This window comes from Sabethes cyaneus, chromosome 3 (genome assembly GCF_943734655.1).
Source record: "Sabethes cyaneus chromosome 3, idSabCyanKW18_F2, whole genome shotgun sequence".
NCBI lineage: Eukaryota > Metazoa > Arthropoda > Insecta > Diptera > Culicidae > Sabethes > Sabethes cyaneus.
In genome coordinates this window covers 174,816,947-174,838,517 of record NC_071355.1, presented here as the reverse complement: position 1 = coordinate 174,838,517, position 21,571 = coordinate 174,816,947, and the positions used below count along the sequence as shown (strand labels likewise).

Sequence of the window (21,571 nt, the reverse complement as noted above, 5' to 3'; positions counted from 1 at the left end):
AAAAAAACAAAGTCGCAATGTGAAAAGTTGGCGTAGCCTCTATGCAAAAAAAAACCTTTGTGCAAAATATTATCTCCATCCGGCAGCATGCAGAAAAAAATGCAGAAAAAATACATTGCAAAATTTTTTATGCAAAACAGCATCCAAATGCACGAAACTCATCGAATTCGTGGTATAAAAGAGCATCCCATCAGCAATCGATTATCATTCAGTCGACTGCCACAAGCATTAGAAGTCAGCTAAATTAGTTAGTTAATCATTTAAACCGAACCAAGATGAAATTCCTGCTTGCTTTCACTGCCGTTGTTGCCGTTTGCCTGGCCGCCCCCGCCGATGAACGCGGTGCTACTATCCTGAAGTACGACAACGATCACCGAGGCCTTGGTGGTTACAACGTGGCCTACGAAACCAGCAACGGAATCGCCGCATCCGAGCAGGCTCAGTTGAGGACCATCGGTAGTGATGCCGCCATCGTGGTTCAGGGACGGTTCTCGTACACCGGTGCCGACGGACAGGTTTACACCGTCAATTATGTTGCCGATGAAAATGGATTCCAACCGGATGCCGCTCATTTGCCGCGTGCCTAGGTGCAAAAGTATATTTATTAGTTTTAAGAAAATCAGTGAGATGTTGTAAATAAATTAATTGGTGCTTGAACGAAATTTGTGTTTCTAATGGTAATTCGAGTTTCTGACGTTTTGGCTTTTACTGAAGAACTGTTTATTATTTTTATGATTGTCTCGTATGATACTAGACATACTGCTAGTATGATGCCAATTTTTAATAATCGTAGTACATATGGTTTTAAGAAAACAAAAGAAGTCTTTTGAATTGAAATTTCACTAGTTGCCTTTCTTGACATGGAAGGCGCGTTGATAATTCAATGATTATGGTTATGACGAAATGTGATCTCGACTCGACATATCCATCATTCACTGGATTAACGAAATATCAGAAAGAGAGATATTTGAAAACCTTGGAGCAGTGAATAGCAATGCCTTGTAACTGTAATAGTTGATGATCTTTTTCAAAATTTAACCGCCCTAGGTTTTGAACTAATTGATTTCACAGATGATACAGTCATTTTAGAAAAAATGGTGGTCTTGAAGCCCCATGCTAAAGTCATTTGACAGCGACTGTTCTGATTCTACTGAGGTAAGAATCCATAACCACTCGGTAACCAAGCGGCTACAGAACCTCGTTACTGTAATTATTTGTTATTTAGCGAGAAACATGCGTGGTGCCACATATATGTCTGCCTATTTGCGTTGATAAGCTATATTGCAAATCGAGCGAGAACCCAACGATGCCTACTCTCACGCGAGCCTGTATGAGAAGCATAGCGTTCAACTAGAGAAACAGAAATGAGAGAATGGCCAAAAAACGCAATAACTCGCATCATTAAACCAGCGACACTCCCTGATGATAGAAATTCCTGCAAACTATTATCAAAGAGTGTCTCTGGTTTAATGATAACAAGTGCTCGCGAGCTACTGAGTTACTTTGGCCATTCTCTCATTCCAGTTTCTCTACATTCGATGGTTACGTCACTCATGCAAACGTGAGCCGCCTTTGCTGCCAAGCAGCCGCCTTTGCTGTCTGTAGACATTCCGCTACCTACAGAATCGCGAACGCACAGCTTCGTAGTGTCTTTCTGCATAGCCCACTCGCGAGTCAAACAACTCATGAGCAGCCAACTGCCCGTGTATCCTAGCGACGCGGGGAGCTCCGTAGCCGCAAGACAAGCGAGTGATCGTGGGTTCGAATCTTAGTAGGATCAGGCCATTCGATGTCAAGTGACTTTAGCATGGGTTTATTCTCAGGCCCCTCATTACCTGCTCAATTCTATATGACCCCTATAAAAGCACTCTTGACAGTGCTAAAAAAAATAAAGGTAAAATGTACTGGTCAGCGTCGCCAGGGATGGCTGTAATTGGAGACTGTTCTGGCATTGAGGAGAACGGTGGCTAAAGTAGATAGCATTAAAGGAAGGGTAAAACCCACTCACGCAATCACACATAAAATTTAATAAGCATCAGGGATGGCCAGCACCTCAACCTGCAGCGGGTGCGAAGAGTGATTCACACAGTTCTCTCAGCGAATAGCAAGGATGCAGAGGTATAATCATTAGTTCACTGGCTCCTAGATGCAGTGTAAGTGGCAATGGAACTGACGACAGCGTCTTTTCTTCTCCGAAACACCGCACAAAGCGGACATGAAAACAACTACACTGCCACTGTGAAGGCCCCAAGTGTGGCTTCACTGTGAGATACAAGTGTGACTTGGCTGTGCGATCCTTACTGTGAATTCACACTTCATAGAAATGTATAGTTCACCAGCGCGCTGCAGCGGTAAAGATACTGAGAAGTCACTTGGAAGCAGTTTATTGGGGAGTTCGCTTTGTGTTGTTTCCGTTTCGATGAGCTACACAGAAATTGAAATGCTTCTATGATGCATGTCAATGAATGATTTTTTCGCGTGGAGCTGGCGGTAATAAGATATTTCGAAGATATTTCATGTTTTTATTGCCGTAGGACTACGTCTTACCGCAGATTGCCAAAAACTTACTTGCACCGGACAAATAGCTCTAAGCGGACTTTTTAAAGATAAAATAGTTGCAATCGTTGATTAATAATTTAGTCTATTTCCAACGCATTTACATTCAATTTTTTCATTTCAAAAAAGGAACTCGATTTTAGCACGGTTTCGATTTTGGCAACATAGGCGATACGCCGTTGTTGCCTAATCCGAAATCCTACTGTATTACAAATCACACCTGGTTGTTCGCGCTCTTGGAATACCATTCTGGCCCGATTTTCGAATAGGTTCTATTGTTGCCATCAACGTAAAAACCGCGTGGGTTATTCCAAACTACTATATAAGGAAACAAACTCTCGCTTCTTTATTTTTGTTTACAGGACTTAACTAAAAATCAGGCTAGCAGTTTTGCTCTATTTCATTATCGCTAAGAACTTTAGTCACTATGAAAATTTATTGTAATTGTAATTTATATAATTGTCTCGATATTGGTGTTTATGACATATACGAAATAATTTTTGATTTGATTTTTAACGGCTAAACATTTAATTATGAATAAAATACACCAATGTTGCATGTTGTAGTATAATCGACACATTTAGTTAATAATCGAGTCCGACGTGATTTTGTACAGCTATTTTCGCAGTATTAGCAAGTAGGTACTATCTAAAAACTGACATGTAGCATGTAACTTGTTTTTATAATTTTCCCAACATTAATGTTGCCCGATGTTTCCAAGAAACTTTGGCCACACCCCACAAATATTAGGATGGCAACAGAAGTAATATTGATCAAAAATGAACAAGTCGCACCTTAATTAACATTGACATTATTCTAACAGTAGGCGAGAGTAGTCAACAGTGAGTCAATGGGAATAGCTAAGTCATAAAACAAGATCCATGATATTTACATGGAAAGTGAAGTTTGTGAACCTACATCGTATAATGCAGTTTGAGAAAAAAATGTTGATTTTTAAATATATTTTTCAACAAAAATCAATTTTAGGGGGTCAACATAAATTTTTTTGCAATCATTTTTAAGTGATGTTCAACAACAAATACATATTAAATTAAAACTAAAATTACTGCACGGCATCACATAGTAATAATAGTTAATATTAAAAAAAAATATTGTCCGCTAGTTCACTATTTTTTATAAAACATTCCTATTAGCAACGGTGACACACAGAGACGCGGGGGACACTTAGACATAGCTTTCACCATGCATATTTTTTTGTTTTTTGTTGTGTTCAATTGCATTAATCCATAGGGATAACCTGTAAATAAATGTGTTAGTTAACACTCCATTAGTCGCGCAGCTAAGCACAATGTGATTTCTTTTTTCTTGTTCATTCAGGTATATACTTCAACTAATGCTTGTGGGATATTAATTTATCAAACATAAGGTGTTTGTCACAAGACAAGTCAATTGCATACGTTGTGTAATTTCTGAGAAAAAGGTACATAAAGTTTGAAAATCGTGTTTTTCCAGGAGCGGCGTTTTATTCGGCGAGGTTGTTTTACGCCGCACTGGAATGCTTATGTGTATGACTTTGTGTATGATTTTTTTCAAATAGGCCATTGCAAATAATTTCAAAAGTTTTTGAGTTCTACAGCCTGAAAAACTCGAAAAATGAGTGTATGAGTTGAGTTAATGCTTCTAGCACGAAACAGAAATAGAAATTCGAACAACGGAGTTTCAGAAAATCGGTAAAAATGCCTAAGATCAATATTTTTTTTTGCTCGAATAAAAAAAAAACGAAAGAAAAATTTTTCGGCCGATTTTCTGAAACTCCGTTGTTCGAATTTCCATTTTTGTTTCGTGCTAGAAGCATTAACTCAACTCGTACACTTATTTTTCGAGTTTTTCAGGCTGTAGAGCCCACAGACAATTGATTTTATGAAAAAAAATTAACTCATACCCTACAAATTATTTTTTGCCCCACGATTTTTCAAGCCAATTTCCAAGGGGGGGGGGGGGAGGGACAAAAACTTTTGAAATTATCTGCAATGGCCTAACTTTTAAACGAAACCTCGGACCGCAAAACAATTCAATAGTGATCTGCAAGGCAGTAACACCTTTCAAACAAGCTTAACGGCGATCAAATTGGTTAAGCCGAGAAACAGATAACTAAAGTCAAGCGTCACACACACACACGCACACACACACACACACACACACACACACACACACACACACACACGCACACACACACACACACACACACACACACACACACACACACACACACACACACACACACACACACACACACACACACATATACACACACACACACACACACACACACACACACACACACACACACATACACACACACACACACACACACACACACACACACACACACACGCACACACACACACACACACACACACACACACACGCACACACACACACACACACACACACACACACACACACACACACATATACACACACACACACACACACACACACATACATACATACACACACACACACACACACACACACACACACACACACACACACACACACACACACACACACACACACACACACACACACACACACACACACACACACACACACACACACACACACACACACACACACACACACACACACACACACACACACACACACACACACACACACACACACACACACACACACACACACACACACACACACACACACACATTTTTAGTCGTTTATGTCCCCTTAAACAACACATTCGACTACAGATTGAGACTCTCACCCTCGCTCTATTCGCTCTAAGTCTATATTTTTGGCCTAATATTAAGAAAATAGGATATTTTCAATTATCTTAAACCTCGCATATGCAGTATGCTGCAACTGCAATCAAAATCCTGACAATGCTGAAGCCCTAAAATATTAGTTGGTACTTGTCACCATAAATTGCAAAATATAATTACTATTTATTTCAAGGGTTATTTGTTTCGAATTGATAGATATCTTATACAAAATTTATACTATTTTATTCAAACTCACATTTGCTGCATCGAACGGAAAAATATGCTAGGGGTATTCACGTAGCGCTTGCAATGTTGCGTATACGATGTATTGCGTATTTATACTGCCGCTATTTACATAACAGTTTCATCTCCATAGAAACTGGGACTGTTATGCGAATAGCGGCAGTATATACACGAAATACATCATCTATGCAACATAGCAAGCGCTACGCGAATACTACTGCTATGTTTTCTATTCCGTGCCGTCTTGCATTTGTGTGATATCTACGCAACTTTGGCTGTGCCAGCGCAGCTTCTCCTGTGCGAACTAGCGAAACACGATGGAAAAGAGGAGACTAACAAGTGTGAATGTGAAGAAACAACATACTCACCTTTGAGTACGCTGCACCGACGCTGTGTGGTTCAATATTTCACTTCTCTGACCAACTGTGATTCACACAGGAAAGAGCGGGTGTAGTTCACCCGCGTGTAGAAACACAGTGAACGTGCCATCCCTGATAAGCATATCGCTCATTCAATAGCGTTTATATCGATTATTAAAAACGCAGTGTATGTTATACAGCAAACACCCGGGCGATATCACAATAGATCAACGGTACTGGTCGCAGTGATGAGTCCATACAGAAAAAAATCAGAGGAGCTGTGTACAAGACACGACCGCATATATAGGTGACGCAGGACTACGTAAGTCTCTTTGTAGTGATAGTAGCATGTATCCATGCTTGTAATCATTCCATTCTTAATGTATACATGCTATATGCTGCATATATACATGCTACATGCGTTGTATGTAGCATTTATCGAAGTAGTAACATTGCATACGTTCAATCCTCAAAAGATTTCAGAGTTATTTCTATGTGCATTTGGAAACAATTTAACAAAATCAAGAACAAAAACTATTGCTTTCCTGCTACCTTACAGAAATTATAGATTGTTGTTATTACCCATGGTTCCCCACGTTGAAGGGATTTTACCAATTCAATCCTATTTTATCAACAGCACATCTTTTCACTACACTTCTAATGAAACGGCAAGCATGCGTATTCATACAAAGTCATATTATAACCGAACACTACAGCTGTAGCACATTTTTCCAACGCAGATATCAAATTCACCTAGGTTTAATCGTCTCGCAGTAAAGAATTTGCGATCTGTTGGGACAACGAATTTGTGTCATTTTTTCTGGCACACTTCCTTAACACAGACATCACATTGGACTAGGTTTAATCGCGTTCGTAAGAAATCTGTTGGCACGAGGGGCTTTGTCACTTTTTCTGGCGTACTTCCCAAGCAAGGACATCAAAATGGTCTAGGTTTAATCGCGGAGTTAAGAAATCTTGTTGAACTGAGGAGACTTGGTCACTTGTTTTGGATTACTTCCCAAGTACAGATATCAAATTGGTATAGGTTTAGATCATCGTAAAGAATCTTCCAACCAAGCACGAAGCGAGAATTCTGTTAAAACATAGGTTCATTATTCTTAATTTTTCAATAGTTTAACATCAAGAATCCATACTTTTTTTCATTTGGGCCAATTCTTAGAAGATTTTCCAATCGATTGGTGTAAGAATATTGAAAATCGTTCGGGAAACCACTAAGCTATTAGCGTTCAAAACCTGACCACTTTTCGAGAAAGATTTTTTAGAATTACCCCCTATACCAGCTACCTTCCTGAAAGACGTAGTCTTACGTCAAAACGTTCTAGTGGCGTACTAGGATACAAATTTTGTATTACTCTTTCTTTTCATCTTCATATTCGCCCTCAATTCCACTCACGGGTGAGAGTGCGAGTCCTCGCGAGTGATCGAAATTACCAGCATGGACTGAAATTACGAGCGAGAGTGACGACCATGGCTGTTAACTAAATTCACAGCGCAAAGAATATTCTAGTCATTATACAATTCCATTGTAAAATTGACATGCATACGATTTAATGTGAACTTTCTGTTACGATCTTGTGTTATTTGGGTAGAGTCAGAAGGATCGTTGTACTAGCCCCGTAATTGTTCTTAAAGCATTTTTACTTAAAGTTTAAACATGAAAACCAAATTTATTCTTGACTGAAGTTTTTGAAGTGGAATATGAAACCTGGTATTAAATATATACAAATTTATTCTTGCTCTTATACACGTTATTATTTTTCATGCAAAAACCTGCATGAAATAAATTTTTTTTGCTGATATTCGGAAATTCTGTTGATCGAAATTCCATTTCTGTTTCATGTTAGAACCGTTATTGCTCGTACACTCATTTTTCGACTTCTTTAGGCTGGATATCCTACAAATTATTTTTTTGCCCCCTGATTTTTCAAGTCAATTACAATGGGGGGGAGTTCACAAAAACTTTAAAAAATATTTGCAATGACCTTAATACTGGTAATTTAAATTTCCCTCAATAAACGTTAGTAACTTTACATGGCAAGTAAAAAGTACCCGAATCTTAAAAATGAAACTAAAACGATTCGGTTTGACCCAGTTCGCAGGCTCTAACTGTAAAATGTGAGTAATGTTCCTAGCTTGCAACAAAATAATAGGGTAGATGCTCCATTAGTCGCTCAGCTAAGCCCAATGTAACTTCTTTTTTCTTGTTAATTGAGGTATATGTTTCAATTAATGCTTGTGGGATATAAATTTATCAAACACAAGGTATTTGTCACAAGACAATATAATTACTTTCGTAGTACGAGAAGTTTTATAATGAATTTTCCGATTCAAATATATTGTACTTAGTTATGCTAATCTTTCATTAATTAGGTTTGGTGTTCCTTTAATTGTGTTATTCCGTATACATTGCCAGGTTGCTAAGTGAAAAAACATTGTAGCGCAACTATAGAAATGAGCGCCGATAGTTGTGCGGTCCAACTGCGCCTATTGTTGTGTTAGATTTTAGAAAATCGGCATTTTAGCAAACAATGTTTTAATTTTAAATGGTGTAGTCTAACTACCAATACTTCTAAGATCTTGTTTTATATAATGAATGTAATCGTTTTATTTAAAATGCTACGATGACGAAAATATGCATTAATAATGAATAGTAGCGCAACTATTGGTACTACCACAACTATTCGATCAACTATTCTATTATTTCACAAAATGAAAGCAAAATCATGTGAACACTTTGTTTAGCTCGTAAAAAACTTCTGTGCAATCTATCAGTTCCAATCGGCAAAATATATGTACATTGCAAAATTTCTATGCAAAACGGCATTGGCAAATGCATGAAACTCATCGCATTCGTGGTATAAAAGAGCATCTCATCTGCAACCGATTATCATTCAGTAGACCGCCACAAGCACCAGAAGTCAGCTAGTTAGCCAGTTCAGTACGTCGAAGTCAAAGCTCGCCATTTAAACCAAACCGAACCAAGATGAAATTGCTGCTTGCTTTCACTGCCGTTGTTGCCGTCTGCTTGGCCGTCCCCATCGATGAACGCAGCGCCGCTATCGTCAAGTACGAAAACGATCACCGGGGGCTTGGTGGTTACAACGTGGCCTACGAAACTAGCAACGGAATCTCCGCCGCTGAGCAGGCCCATTTGAAGACCATCGGTAGCGAGGCCGCCATTGTGGTTCAGGGCCGGTTCTCGTACACCGGTGCCGATGGACAGGTTTACACCGTCAATTATGTTGCCGATGAGAATGGATTCCAGCCGGAAGGGGCTCATCTGCCGCGTGCCTAGGTGTGAAATTTAGTTAGGTTTTATGAAAATTAGCAAAATTTTAAATGTAAATAAAGAAATTTGTAAATGAAATGCCAATGTGTGTTATTGACTCTTGGGTTTATTAGTATTATTTTATTTATAGCTATTAACTGCGCAAAATTAATACCTCTTAACGAGCTTTACTGATAGCCTCGAGGTGCGACGCTGGTCTAACAAGCCAATGGTCGTATGTGCGAATCTCAGCTGGGATAGGCTGTCAGAGCCAATAGGATTGTAGTACTAGCCCCGCAATTGTCGTGTACTTTGATAGCTGGCTGCGAAGTCTGTCGTATGGAACGATCACCAACTGTCTTCTCACAATACTCCATCAATGATCAATCTTATAGTTTGCAATTAGAGATTACGGTTCTGATCCAGAACTTCTGGAAAGATACAATTATTATTATGGAAAACAGGTCTAAATGAATACGTCCTAACGCTTTAAAATTCACATAAAGAGGCGAACCAGTCGCAGGTTGAAAACCTTTAAAATGTTCTTGTAATATGCCGTCAAGGTGTCATTTGTCATTGTCATTTTACACATCTGAGCCACTTTAAATGAACATCGTTGAACAAATTATTAAAGTTTTTGCTCATATAAAGTAACTAAAAATCATCAATAATACTTCCACAATGAACATAAATCGCAGCTGGTATTGGGTTTGTTGTAACATATGTCCATTGGTGACCATCTTAGAAGTTTTGAGCTGTATTGGGACTATCCGTGAGTGCTTCGGATTAAGTTATCGTCGGGGGAATGACTACTTTACGACCTGAACCTAAACACAGCATACATGACCTCAAATCACACCAGAATTCAAAAACTAGATCAATGGCAACTAAATCAGCTACCTCGAGCCACGTTGGTCATATCTGTATATTTGTTATTTGTTATTTATTGTATACATTAATCGGACAAACGATCTACATGAACATTTACGAACTAAGAAATAAAGCTAGGGGTGTACATAAAAATTTGTCAAACGGTCGCAGAAAACAGTAGAGCTAACATTAAAATCAAACAACTATTGTTTGAAGCACCGGTTAAATAACAAACACTCCATACTACAGCTGCTGATTCCAAAACAGATCGAACCAGGGTGAAGTACGAGGCGCGCAAGCAGTGTTGATCACGGAACTCAGGAGAATGAATCCAAGATTTCTTCGAGATTTGGCAATGATGATGTTACTGTAATGCTCCCGAAAGTTCAATTCAGAGTCTAGTGTAACCCCAAAGTCACGTACCTACTACGTTTGTTCTATCTACGTCTTTGTTTCCTATCCTGTACGTCCATTGGGTCGGGTGCTGTTTTCTTGTAAAATTGACTACTGAGCATTTCGCTCCGCTAATCATCAAGAAGTTGCGTTTGCACCAGTCGTGAAATTTGTCGATAACTCCTTGTGACAACTGACAGACAGTGGAGGTTTTGATTGGTCGTCGGCATACAGTAGTTTGCAATTTTCCGGTAAACATTAGCATACGTCGTTGAAAAATATGATGAACAGTAATGGTCCTAAATAACTGCCTTATGGGACCCCTGAACGATTGAGGATTTTTTCTGATTCTATTGAGCCCAGTTTTACACACAGTCGACGATCAGTCAGGTACGACTTGAACCCGTTGATAAGGTTTGTTGATACAGCCAGACGGTCAAGTTTAGCTAGGAAGGTATGGTGATTAACTTTATCGAAGGCTGCCTCTAGATCCATATAAATTGCATCAAATTGAAGCAGCTGGGAGCCCTGGGAGCCCTCAGGCGAGTAGCCAGTTTGAAGTTTGAACCAAACCTCATCGTGACACACCATAAGTTACACTAAAATTTGAAAACTAGGAAAGTACAAAAACATAACATGGTATACTTTTTTTATCAGAAAATCACATCTGGAATTGCTTAATGTGGTCTCTGGTACTTAAATGGGCTTACATGTACCTGTTTTTAGAGTTTTAGTGTGATTTGAGGTGTCGTATTATGAGTTTTTGTTCATATTTGATACTGACTATTTCCCCTAGCGCAACCGGATCCGGAGCATGACAGACAGACAGACAGACAGACAGACAGACAGACAGACAGACAGACAGACAGACAGACAGACAGACAGACAGACAGACAGACAGACAGACAGACAGACAGACAGACAGACAGACAGACAGACAGACAGACAGACAGACAGACAGACAGACAGACAGACAGACAGACAGACAGACAGACAGACAGACAGACAGACAGACAGACAGACAGACAGACAGACAGACAGACAGACAGACAGACAGACAGACAGACAGACAGACAGACAGACAGACAGACAGACAGACAGACAGACAGACAGACAGACAGACAGACAGACAGACAGACAGACAGACAGACAGACAGACAGACAGACAGACAGACAGACAGACAGACAGACAGACAGACAGACAGACAGACAGACAGACAGACAGACAGACAGACAGACAGACAGACAGACAGACAGACAGACAGACAGACAGACAGACAGACAGACAGACAGACAGACAGACAGACAGACAGACAGACAGACAGACAGACAGACAGACAGACAGACAGACAGACAGACAGACAGACAGACAGACAGACAGACAGACAGACAGACAGACAGACAGACAGACAGACAGACAGACAGACAGACAGACAGACAGACAGACAGACAGACAGACAGACAGACAGACAGACAGACAGACAGACAGACAGACAGACAGACAGACAGACAGACAGACAGACAGACAGACAGACAGACAGACAGACAGACAGACAGACAGACAGACAGACAGACAGACAGACAGACAGACAGACAGACAGACAGACAGACAGACAGACAGACAGACAGACAGACAGACAGACAGACAGACAGACAGACAGACAGACAGACAGACAGACAGACAGACAGACAGACAGACAGACAGACAGACAGACAGACAGACAGACAGACAGACAGACAGACAGACAGACAGACAGACAGACAGACAGACAGACAGACAGACAGACAGACAGACAGACAGACAGACAGACAGACAGACAGACAGACAGACAGACAGACAGACAGACAGACAGACAGACAGACAGACAGACAGACAGACAGACAGACAGACAGACAGACAGACAGACAGACAGACAGACAGACAGACAGACAGACAGACAGACAGACAGACAGACAGACAGACAGACAGACAGACAGACAGACAGACAGACAGACAGACAGACAGACAGACAGACAGACAGACAGACAGACAGACAGACAGACAGACAGACAGACAGACAGACAGACAGACAGACAGACAGACAGACAGACAGACAGACAGACAGACAGACAGACAGACAGACAGACAGACAGACAGACAGACAGACAGACAGACAGACAGACAGACAGACAGACAGACAGACAGACAGACAGACAGACAGACAGACAGACAGACAGACAGACAGACAGACAGACAGACAGACAGACAGACAGACAGACAGACAGACAGACAGACAGACAGACAGACAGACAGACAGACAGACAGACAGACAGACAGACAGACAGACAGACAGACAGACAGACAGACAGACAGACAGACAGACAGACAGACAGACAGACAGACAGACAGACAGACAGACAGACAGACAGACAGACAGACAGACAGACAGACAGACAGACAGACAGACAGACAGACAGACAGACAGACAGACAGACAGACAGACAGACAGACAGACAGACAGACAGACAGACAGACAGACAGACAGACAGACAGACAGACAGACAGACAGACAGACAGACAGACAGACAGACAGACAGACAGACAGACAGACAGACAGACAGACAGACAGACAGACAGACAGACAGACAGACAGACAGACAGACAGACAGACAGACAGACAGACAGACAGACAGACAGACAGACAGACAGACAGACAGACAGACAGACAGACAGACAGACAGACAGACAGACAGACAGACAGACAGACAGACAGACAGACAGACAGACAGACAGACAGACAGACAGACAGACAGACAGACAGACAGACAGACAGACAGACAGACAGACAGACAGACAGACAGACAGACAGACAGACAGACAGACAGACAGACAGACAGACAGACAGACAGACAGACAGACAGACAGACAGACAGACAGACAGACAGACAGACAGACAGACAGACAGACAGACAGACAGACAGACAGACAGACAGACAGACAGACAGACAGACAGACAGACAGACAGACAGACAGACAGACAGACAGACAGACAGACAGACAGACAGACAGACAGACAGACAGACAGACAGACAGACAGACAGACAGACAGACAGACAGACAGACAGACAGACAGACAGACAGACAGACAGACAGACAGACAGACAGACAGACAGACAGACAGACAGACAGACAGACAGACAGACAGACAGACAGACAGACAGACAGACAGACAGACAGACAGACAGACAGACAGACAGACAGACAGACAGACAGACAGACAGACAGACAGACAGACAGACAGACAGACAGACAGACAGACAGACAGACAGACAGACAGACAGACAGACAGACAGACAGACAGACAGACAGACAGACAGACAGACAGACAGACAGACAGACAGACAGACAGACAGACAGACAGACAGACAGACAGACAGACAGACAGACAGACAGACAGACAGACAGACAGACAGACAGACAGACAGACAGACAGACAGACAGACAGACAGACAGACAGACAGACAGACAGACAGACAGACAGACAGACAGACAGACAGACAGACAGACAGACAGACAGACAGACAGACAGACAGACAGACAGACAGACAGACAGACAGACAGACAGACAGACAGACAGACAGACAGACAGACAGACAGACAGACAGACAGACAGACAGACAGACAGACAGACAGACAGACAGACAGACAGACAGACAGACAGACAGACAGACAGACAGACAGACAGACAGACAGACAGACAGACAGACAGACAGACAGACAGACAGACAGACAGACAGACAGACAGACAGACAGACAGACAGACAGACAGACAGACAGACAGACAGACAGACAGACAGACAGACAGACAGACAGACAGACAGACAGACAGACAGACAGACAGACAGACAGACAGACAGACAGACAGACAGACAGACAGACAGACAGACAGACAGACAGACAGACAGACAGACAGACAGACAGACAGACAGACAGACAGACAGACAGACAGACAGACAGACAGACAGACAGACAGACAGACAGACAGACAGACAGACAGACAGACAGACAGACAGACAGACAGACAGACAGACAGACAGACAGACAGACAGACAGACAGACAGACAGACAGACAGACAGACAGACAGACAGACAGACAGACAGACAGACAGACAGACAGACAGACAGACAGACAGACAGACAGACAGACAGACAGACAGACAGACAGACAGACAGACAGACAGACAGACAGACAGACAGACAGACAGACAGACAGACAGACAGACAGACAGACAGACAGACAGACAGACAGACAGACAGACAGACAGACAGACAGACAGACAGACAGACAGACAGACAGACAGACAGACAGACAGACAGACAGACAGACAGACAGACAGACAGACAGACAGACAGACAGACAGACAGACAGTTAAAAAATATTTTTAAACATATTCTTTGAGCCCTTTGTTTAATTCTAATGAAGTTTCGCATAAAAGTTGACGGCAATAAGACCTTTTATTTGATACGAAAACTAAATGCAAAAATCTTCTGTGCAATACATCATTTCCTACCGGCAAAAAATATATTGCAAAATTTCTATGCAAAACGGCATTGGCAAATGTATGAAATTCATCGCATTCGTGGTATAAAAGAGCATCTCATCTGCAACCGATTATCATTCAGTCGATCGCTACAAGCACTAGAAGTCCGCTAGTTAGCCAGTTCAGTACGTCGAAGTCAAAGCTCGCCATTTAAACCAAACCGAACCAAGATGAAATTCCTGCTTGCTTTCGCTGCCGTTGTTGCCGTCTGCTTGGCCGCCCCCGTCGATGAACGCGGCGCTACTATTCTGAAGTTCGACAATGATCACCGAGGCCTTGGTGGTTACAACGTGGCCTACGAAACTAGCAACGGAATCTCCGCCGTTGAACAGGCCCATTTGAAGACCATCGGCAGTGATGCCGCCATCGTGGTTCAGGGACGGTTCTCGTACACCGGTGCCGACGGACAGGTTTACACCGTCAATTATGTTGCTGATGAAAATGGATTCCAGCCGGAAGGAGCCCATCTACCGCGTGTCTAGGTGTGAAATTTAATTAGGTTTTATGAAAATTAGCAAAATTTTAAATGTAAATAAAGAAATTTGTAAATGAAATGCAAATGTTTTTCTGTTGATCTTTGTGCCTACTCGCTTACTAGTCTTATTTTCTTATATGTATTAACACAACGTTATTAATATATGTTAATAAGCCTCCCAGATGACCTCGAGGTACGACGATGGCCTAACAAGTTTATAATCATCGAATGTGCGAATCTCAGCTGGCAGAGACTGCCCCGCAATAGTACTTCACTCTAACAGCTGGCTGCGTAAGTTGTCGAATCGAAACAGAAGGTCAAGTAAAAAAAACACCTAGGCTTTGCTTTTTTGTCATTAATGATAGACAACCAATAGACGCTGTCTTCTAATCATACTCTATCAAAATTTAACCTTATAATTTGCAGTTGAAGATAACGGTTCGGGAATTGTTATTTTGGAAAACGACCCAATCAGATGAATCTAACAAAAATATTACAGAATTGTAGCTCCAGTTGATATTTCCATCAAAGTTTGTTATAAATTTGATAGGATATGTTGCTGCTTCGTCGTAATTGCCCATTCCCGTCCTATCCAACAGAAATTATTAAAATATCAGCATTTTTTATGATACACAATGCAAAACTGGTTATTCGCTAATATTTTAGTTTGTTGTCTATCATACGCGATCAATCAAAGTGAGCTGAGATCTATTTAAATGCTTTTTATCATTGAAGAAGTCCTACCAGCCAAATTTCCTACGTTTTTTCGTGTGACGAAGAAGAAAATGTCGACTAATCGTTTTAATTTCCGTCATCCGTAAATAAAAATAACTCACGCAAGGCATTGTCGTTATTCTACAGCCAGGAAAACTAGCCTGACCTGCAGAAATTTTGCAGAATAACATTTGTCATGCCGTCCTACACAAATACATGGGCATTAGTTTCTTAAACATTGTTGTGATTTTTAGTTCGGAAGATGAAAAATTTTGATAGACGGATTTAGAACGTTACGACGAGTTTAAGAAATAAAGTCAGCTGCGTAATTTCAATAATATGCTTTAACAATCGCTTTTCAGTGATTTCAAAACTCACGAATCGGAAGTTAAGTGTGTTTTAGTCAAATCAGCACTTCTTTTGGAGTATTCATTAAATCTATCCAACAAATGATGAAAATTAGAATGGTTTTTCTTACTATGACGGGAATTAGAAATAAATCCTAGAAAAACTTGGAACACGCAAAATTCAAATATTCTATTTCATTCTGTTACTTTTTAACATGCCTTGTTACATTTTAATTATAAAGCAGGGCAGAATTCTGGTTTTTGTAACACATATTGATATAAACTAGTTCAAATTATACGATAATTTGATATATTTGTGATGTGCCTAGAGCGAATTTTGTTACAGTTTTTGTTATTTTAACTACTAACGAAACCAAGTTTATAACACAACGCAAAGGAGATTTTGTAATAAAAAAAACTTGTTATTTAGAGCTCAACCTGTTATAAATTTGTTATTTTTAATTGTTCGGGGAGTTTTTCAAAACATTTTGAAATTTTCTTACTTAGATAAGTGCAGGGTTGGCACGAACAGTTCAATTCGATTTGATTTCTTTGCCTTTAACTCAGACTCAGCCTAACATTTATGAGCCATAGGTAAAGCAATGCTTAGTTAAAAATAATTGTAGATTAAAACTAACTGTATAAATGTCCCATACTTAATTTTTGGAAATGCTACTAGGTCAAAAGAGCAAAATCGAATCAATCTATACGTGCCAACCCTGACTATAGTTTGATCACTTTAACTCACTTTTGATTTATTTGACAGTACCGTCTCAGCCGAGCAAAAATTTGACAAAGTTATATGTGAGACATTTGTAGAACTAGTTATTATTATATAATTTTGCAGAATAAAGTTTTGCTATATTTTTTGTATGTACGGTGCTACAATACTGTTAGCTGAACGTTCACTAAGCTTCACTAATGAGCTAACAGCATTGTGGTACAAAAAATACAGCAAAATTGTAGGAAATAAACTAGATTGACGAATGTCCCATATATAACTTTGACAAATTTTGTTCGACTGAGACGGTACTGTCAAATGAATCAAATGAAATTAAGTCAATGTAATCTAACCATCCCTGGACACAAGCGTAGAACTATAAAGCATTAAAACTTTTGAAAAAAAAATTATTTTCGTTCATTTATTATTTCTTTTCATCTACTTGGCATAAACGGATCGTTACGAAATTAGTAGCAAAATATGCAGAAAAATCTGTAAAATCAATATCTATAATGTAAAAATGTCGGTCTTTTTAAATAGTTTCGTCGGGCATGTCCCCTTAGCAAAGTACTAACTTCCTTCTTAATAACTAACTAATTAACTTACTTCTAACTTCCAATGCAATGGCTCAAATGTTAGTTATTTGCAGCAATATAAAAAACAGGATCCGAATTCAACAACCCATTTCTAAGGCATACATTTTTATGGTTTAGGTTTCTTCTTCAGTATCAAAATTTCAGAAGAACCTTTTGTAGAACGAGTTATGATTCAAATGGGCGGTCTGAGAGTGTGCAAGATTGGCTCGAAAAAGGTCAATTTGAATATTAATTTGATTTTCTTCATTTGGCATGGAGCGCCTTAAGGAAGAATAGGTTAACCGGAGCATTTCCGCATAAGAACCGGTTTACCTGTGGTTCAAGAAATCATCATCAGGAAGGTACGTTGTGCTATTCAAAAGATTCACTTTGTATTATCTTAGCAACAAAGTGTATTAAATGTTATTATCTAGCCTTATCAAATTATAATATCAACGTCGATTTATAACCATAAATCTAATTTAAACGTCTATTGTTTTTACGATGTATACATTCTCGAATTATTCCATCATTATTGTAATAATTTAAATTTCGTGTTACAGTGCTAATAAAAAATATTCGAAAATTCGTTTCTTTGCACCATCCTTGCTTTTGCATGCTAAAAACCAGTTGTGTTCCCCCATCGTGCTACTGGCCGGCCGGTGTACTTCCGTTTATCGTTGGTGTCCATCACATTGAAGAAATTGCCAACCTTGTTCATCAGACAATCATATCATTAGAATTAGCTGGGAAGAAGAAGAGATGAAAACTGAAAAAATGCAGTTTTTGTGACATTTCGGCTATGCAGCATTCGTTTCATCAAGGTTCGAGTGGCGGTAGTTACCGATAAACCATCGCCAACGTTTTGGAAGCAACTAACATGTGTTCGTCACGTGAGAGTTCAAATTCAAACACTTGACGACAAAAAGTTGGCGACCTGTGGCTTAACAAGCGCGTCTTGTTTAATATCAGCTTTGTCCAGCGTTGGGAGCCTTAACCTCGAATATTTAAATGCTCAAGAGCAATGGTCAAGAGCGTTTACAAATTTTAAATCAGCCCAGATTTGCGTTCGTACCTTATTTAATGAACACTACGATATTTATTATCATTAAATAATTTTTTATTCTGGTGAATAACCAAATAGTTAAAACCACATTAAAATTAATATATAAAAAATTTTTTCGTTCGGATTGGCAATTGAGACTAAAAACTTCAATTTTGCATTAAGCACTAGCACTACGTTGGAGCTCGTAAGCCCATTGCAATTTATTTTTAAAGTTTTGGCTTCCACCCCTTGAAATTGGTTTGAAAAATCCGTGACAAAAAAAGTAATTTGTGGCATATCAGTCAATTTTTTTTATAACATCAATTGTCTGCAGGCTATACTCGTCGTAATTGCCTATTCCCGTCCTATCCAACACAAATTAATAAAAATATCAGCGATTTTTATGACACATAATGCAAAATTAGTTATGCACTAATATTTTAGATTGTTGCCTCTCACACGCGATCAATCAAAGTGAGCTGAGATCATCTATTTAAATGCTTTTTTTTCAATAAAGAATTCCTAGCAGCCAAATTTCCAACGTTTTTTCGTGCGACGAAGAAGAAAATGTCGACTAATCGTTTCAATTTCCGTCATTCATAAAATAAAAATAACTCACGCCACGCGTTGTTAGTATTCTGCAGCCGGGAAAACATGCATAACCTACAGAAATTTTGCAGAAAAACATTTGTCATGCTGTCCTACACAAATACATGCGTGTTAGCTTCGTAAACATTATTGTGATTTTTAGTTCGGACGATGAAAAATTTTGATGGACGGATTTTAAAACGGTACGACGAATTTTAGATATAAAGTCAGTTGCGTAATTTCAATCAAATGCTTTATTAATCGCTTTTCAGTGAATTAAAAGAGCACGGATCGGAAGGTAAGTGTGTTTGTGTCAAATCAGCAGCAGAGCTTTTGGAGTATTCATTAAATCCACCTAAGAAATGATGAAAATTAGAGTGGCTTTACTTAATACGACGGGAATTAGAAATAAACCAAGCAACAATAGATTTGGTTCTCACGTTTAAACTTTAAGTAATAATGCCCAAAATGCATTTTTTAGCTCGATTAAAAAAACCTTTTTGTTTTTTTTGCTTACCCCCCTTCAGTTGCCTAACACCGGAAGAACAAAAACTTTTTAAAATATTGGTAATGGACTAAGTGACTCATCGAATGCCATTAATGCAGATTATACATTTTTAATCATACAGTAAAACTTATTGTCAGTTACAGTGTCAGTACAGTTGTCAATAGTGAATACTAATAATAAATCTTTTTTGTATTCGGGTGGCTTTCTACTGCTGGCTAGCCAAAGTAAACTATAGTAAATGTTATGTAAACTAAAACTTACTGTTGAGTACTATTGAGTGTATCGTGAGATTCTGGTAGAGCAATTTCAATTATGATTACATTCACATTGTATCTCCACTTAAAATGTACTGCTATTACTTTCCAGGCAGCAAAAACATTTATTTGTAATTCTTTGTAAAATTACTTCAATCAATCTGGACAAACTGGATGGGTTTACAGGGTCTCAACTACTAAACCCTAAAAAAATTTCAGTCTCTGCAGCCAGGTTGGTTTTGGAATAACCCGGAATACCTCTAGGCAGCACTTTAGGTCTTCTATGCTTCTTGCATAAAAGGCTTATTTCAGCTGTTCTACCATTCAACTAGAGCTTATTTTATACAAGTGATGATTAGAAAACTTATTTGATTAATTAGTTTAGTTCATTTTAAAATTCAATGCTTAATTTTATCTCAACATTTCTTGGTCTAGCCTGTAAATTTTTTTTTTTCAAAATTTGATTGATGAACAAAAACGTGTCTTAGCGAAATCCCTGAAATGAGAAAGTTTAGATTTTCCTTTTATTTTCCTGTGTAATTTATTTATTTAATAAAGAGTAGAATTAAAAGCAAAAATATCAACTTCTTCAATTTCAGTATCAGTGTCAATGTCATCTGACGTTATCAGATTAATTCTAAATTATTCAGAATAAAACGCATTTCTATAATTTGACTGTGATGAAATAGGGCACGGGAGGGTATTTTCGGTCCATTAAGCGATTGCATCAATTTTCTGAATCAATAGTTCTAGTGGAAGAAAAAGTGATTTGGACGTTTTTTGAATAAAAAATAGTAGATTACTTATAGTCTTGAGAAAATAGTTATAACATATTAAAATTGTATGTCTTCAAAGTGTTTTCATTGGCGAAAAAAAGGGTAAATAGGCTGAATTTAGAAATCTTCTGAATATACCCTCCCGTACCCAGTATATTTCGAGTAATTACTAGAGTAATCACCGATAACCAAGTTAGTAACAATCTGAAAATCAGCACTTTGTGTTCTTGCCATTCAGATCTAATTTGGTTAAATTATTAGCAAAACTTTGAAATTTTGTACAATTTTTTTGCTACGTGACTTTAATAAAATAAAAAAAAGATAGTTCTATAATTAGTTTTTAGATTTGAAAGAAATCCTGTAGCAAAAATGTATCGCTAAAAATAGATGCCAAACGATCTGAAAACGCATGCGATTGATTGGTGGCGATCGTAGTATAAAAGAGCATCCTATCAGCTAACCGATCATCATTCAGTCAACTACCACAGACATTAGAAGTCAGCTTGTCCAGCCAGCAACCGTCAACCATCAAG

General features: G+C 39.2%; 3 protein-coding genes across 3 annotated transcripts; all 3 read left to right on the top strand.

Annotated features, from left to right (window-relative positions):
* Positions 1 to 275: 275 nt before the first annotated feature.
* LOC128743370 (endocuticle structural glycoprotein SgAbd-5-like) lies at positions 276 to 587 on the top strand. The gene has a single exon (XM_053839926.1). The coding sequence runs from the start codon at positions 276 to 278 to the stop codon at positions 585 to 587; it is 312 nt and encodes a 103-aa protein (XP_053695901.1).
* Positions 588 to 8,906: 8,319 nt separating this feature from the next.
* Positions 8,907 to 9,218, top strand: LOC128742898 (endocuticle structural glycoprotein SgAbd-5-like). Its single transcript, XM_053839391.1, has one exon. It carries the CDS (start codon positions 8,907 to 8,909, stop codon positions 9,216 to 9,218), a length of 312 nt encoding a protein of 103 aa, XP_053695366.1.
* A 5,987-nt stretch (positions 9,219 to 15,205) lies between these two features.
* Positions 15,206 to 15,517, top strand: LOC128743090 (endocuticle structural glycoprotein SgAbd-5-like). The gene has a single exon (XM_053839610.1). It carries the CDS (start codon positions 15,206 to 15,208, stop codon positions 15,515 to 15,517), a length of 312 nt encoding a protein of 103 aa, XP_053695585.1.
* Positions 15,518 to 21,571: the final 6,054 nt, after the last annotated feature.

Excerpts from the sequence above, each read along its gene's own strand:
- LOC128743370 (XM_053839926.1), top strand. The coding sequence starts at position 276 with ATGAAATTCCTGCTTGCTTTCACTGCCGTTGTTGCCGTTTGCCTGGCC.
- LOC128742898 (XM_053839391.1), top strand. The coding sequence starts at position 8,907 with ATGAAATTGCTGCTTGCTTTCACTGCCGTTGTTGCCGTCTGCTTGGCC.
- LOC128743090 (XM_053839610.1), top strand. The coding sequence starts at position 15,206 with ATGAAATTCCTGCTTGCTTTCGCTGCCGTTGTTGCCGTCTGCTTGGCC.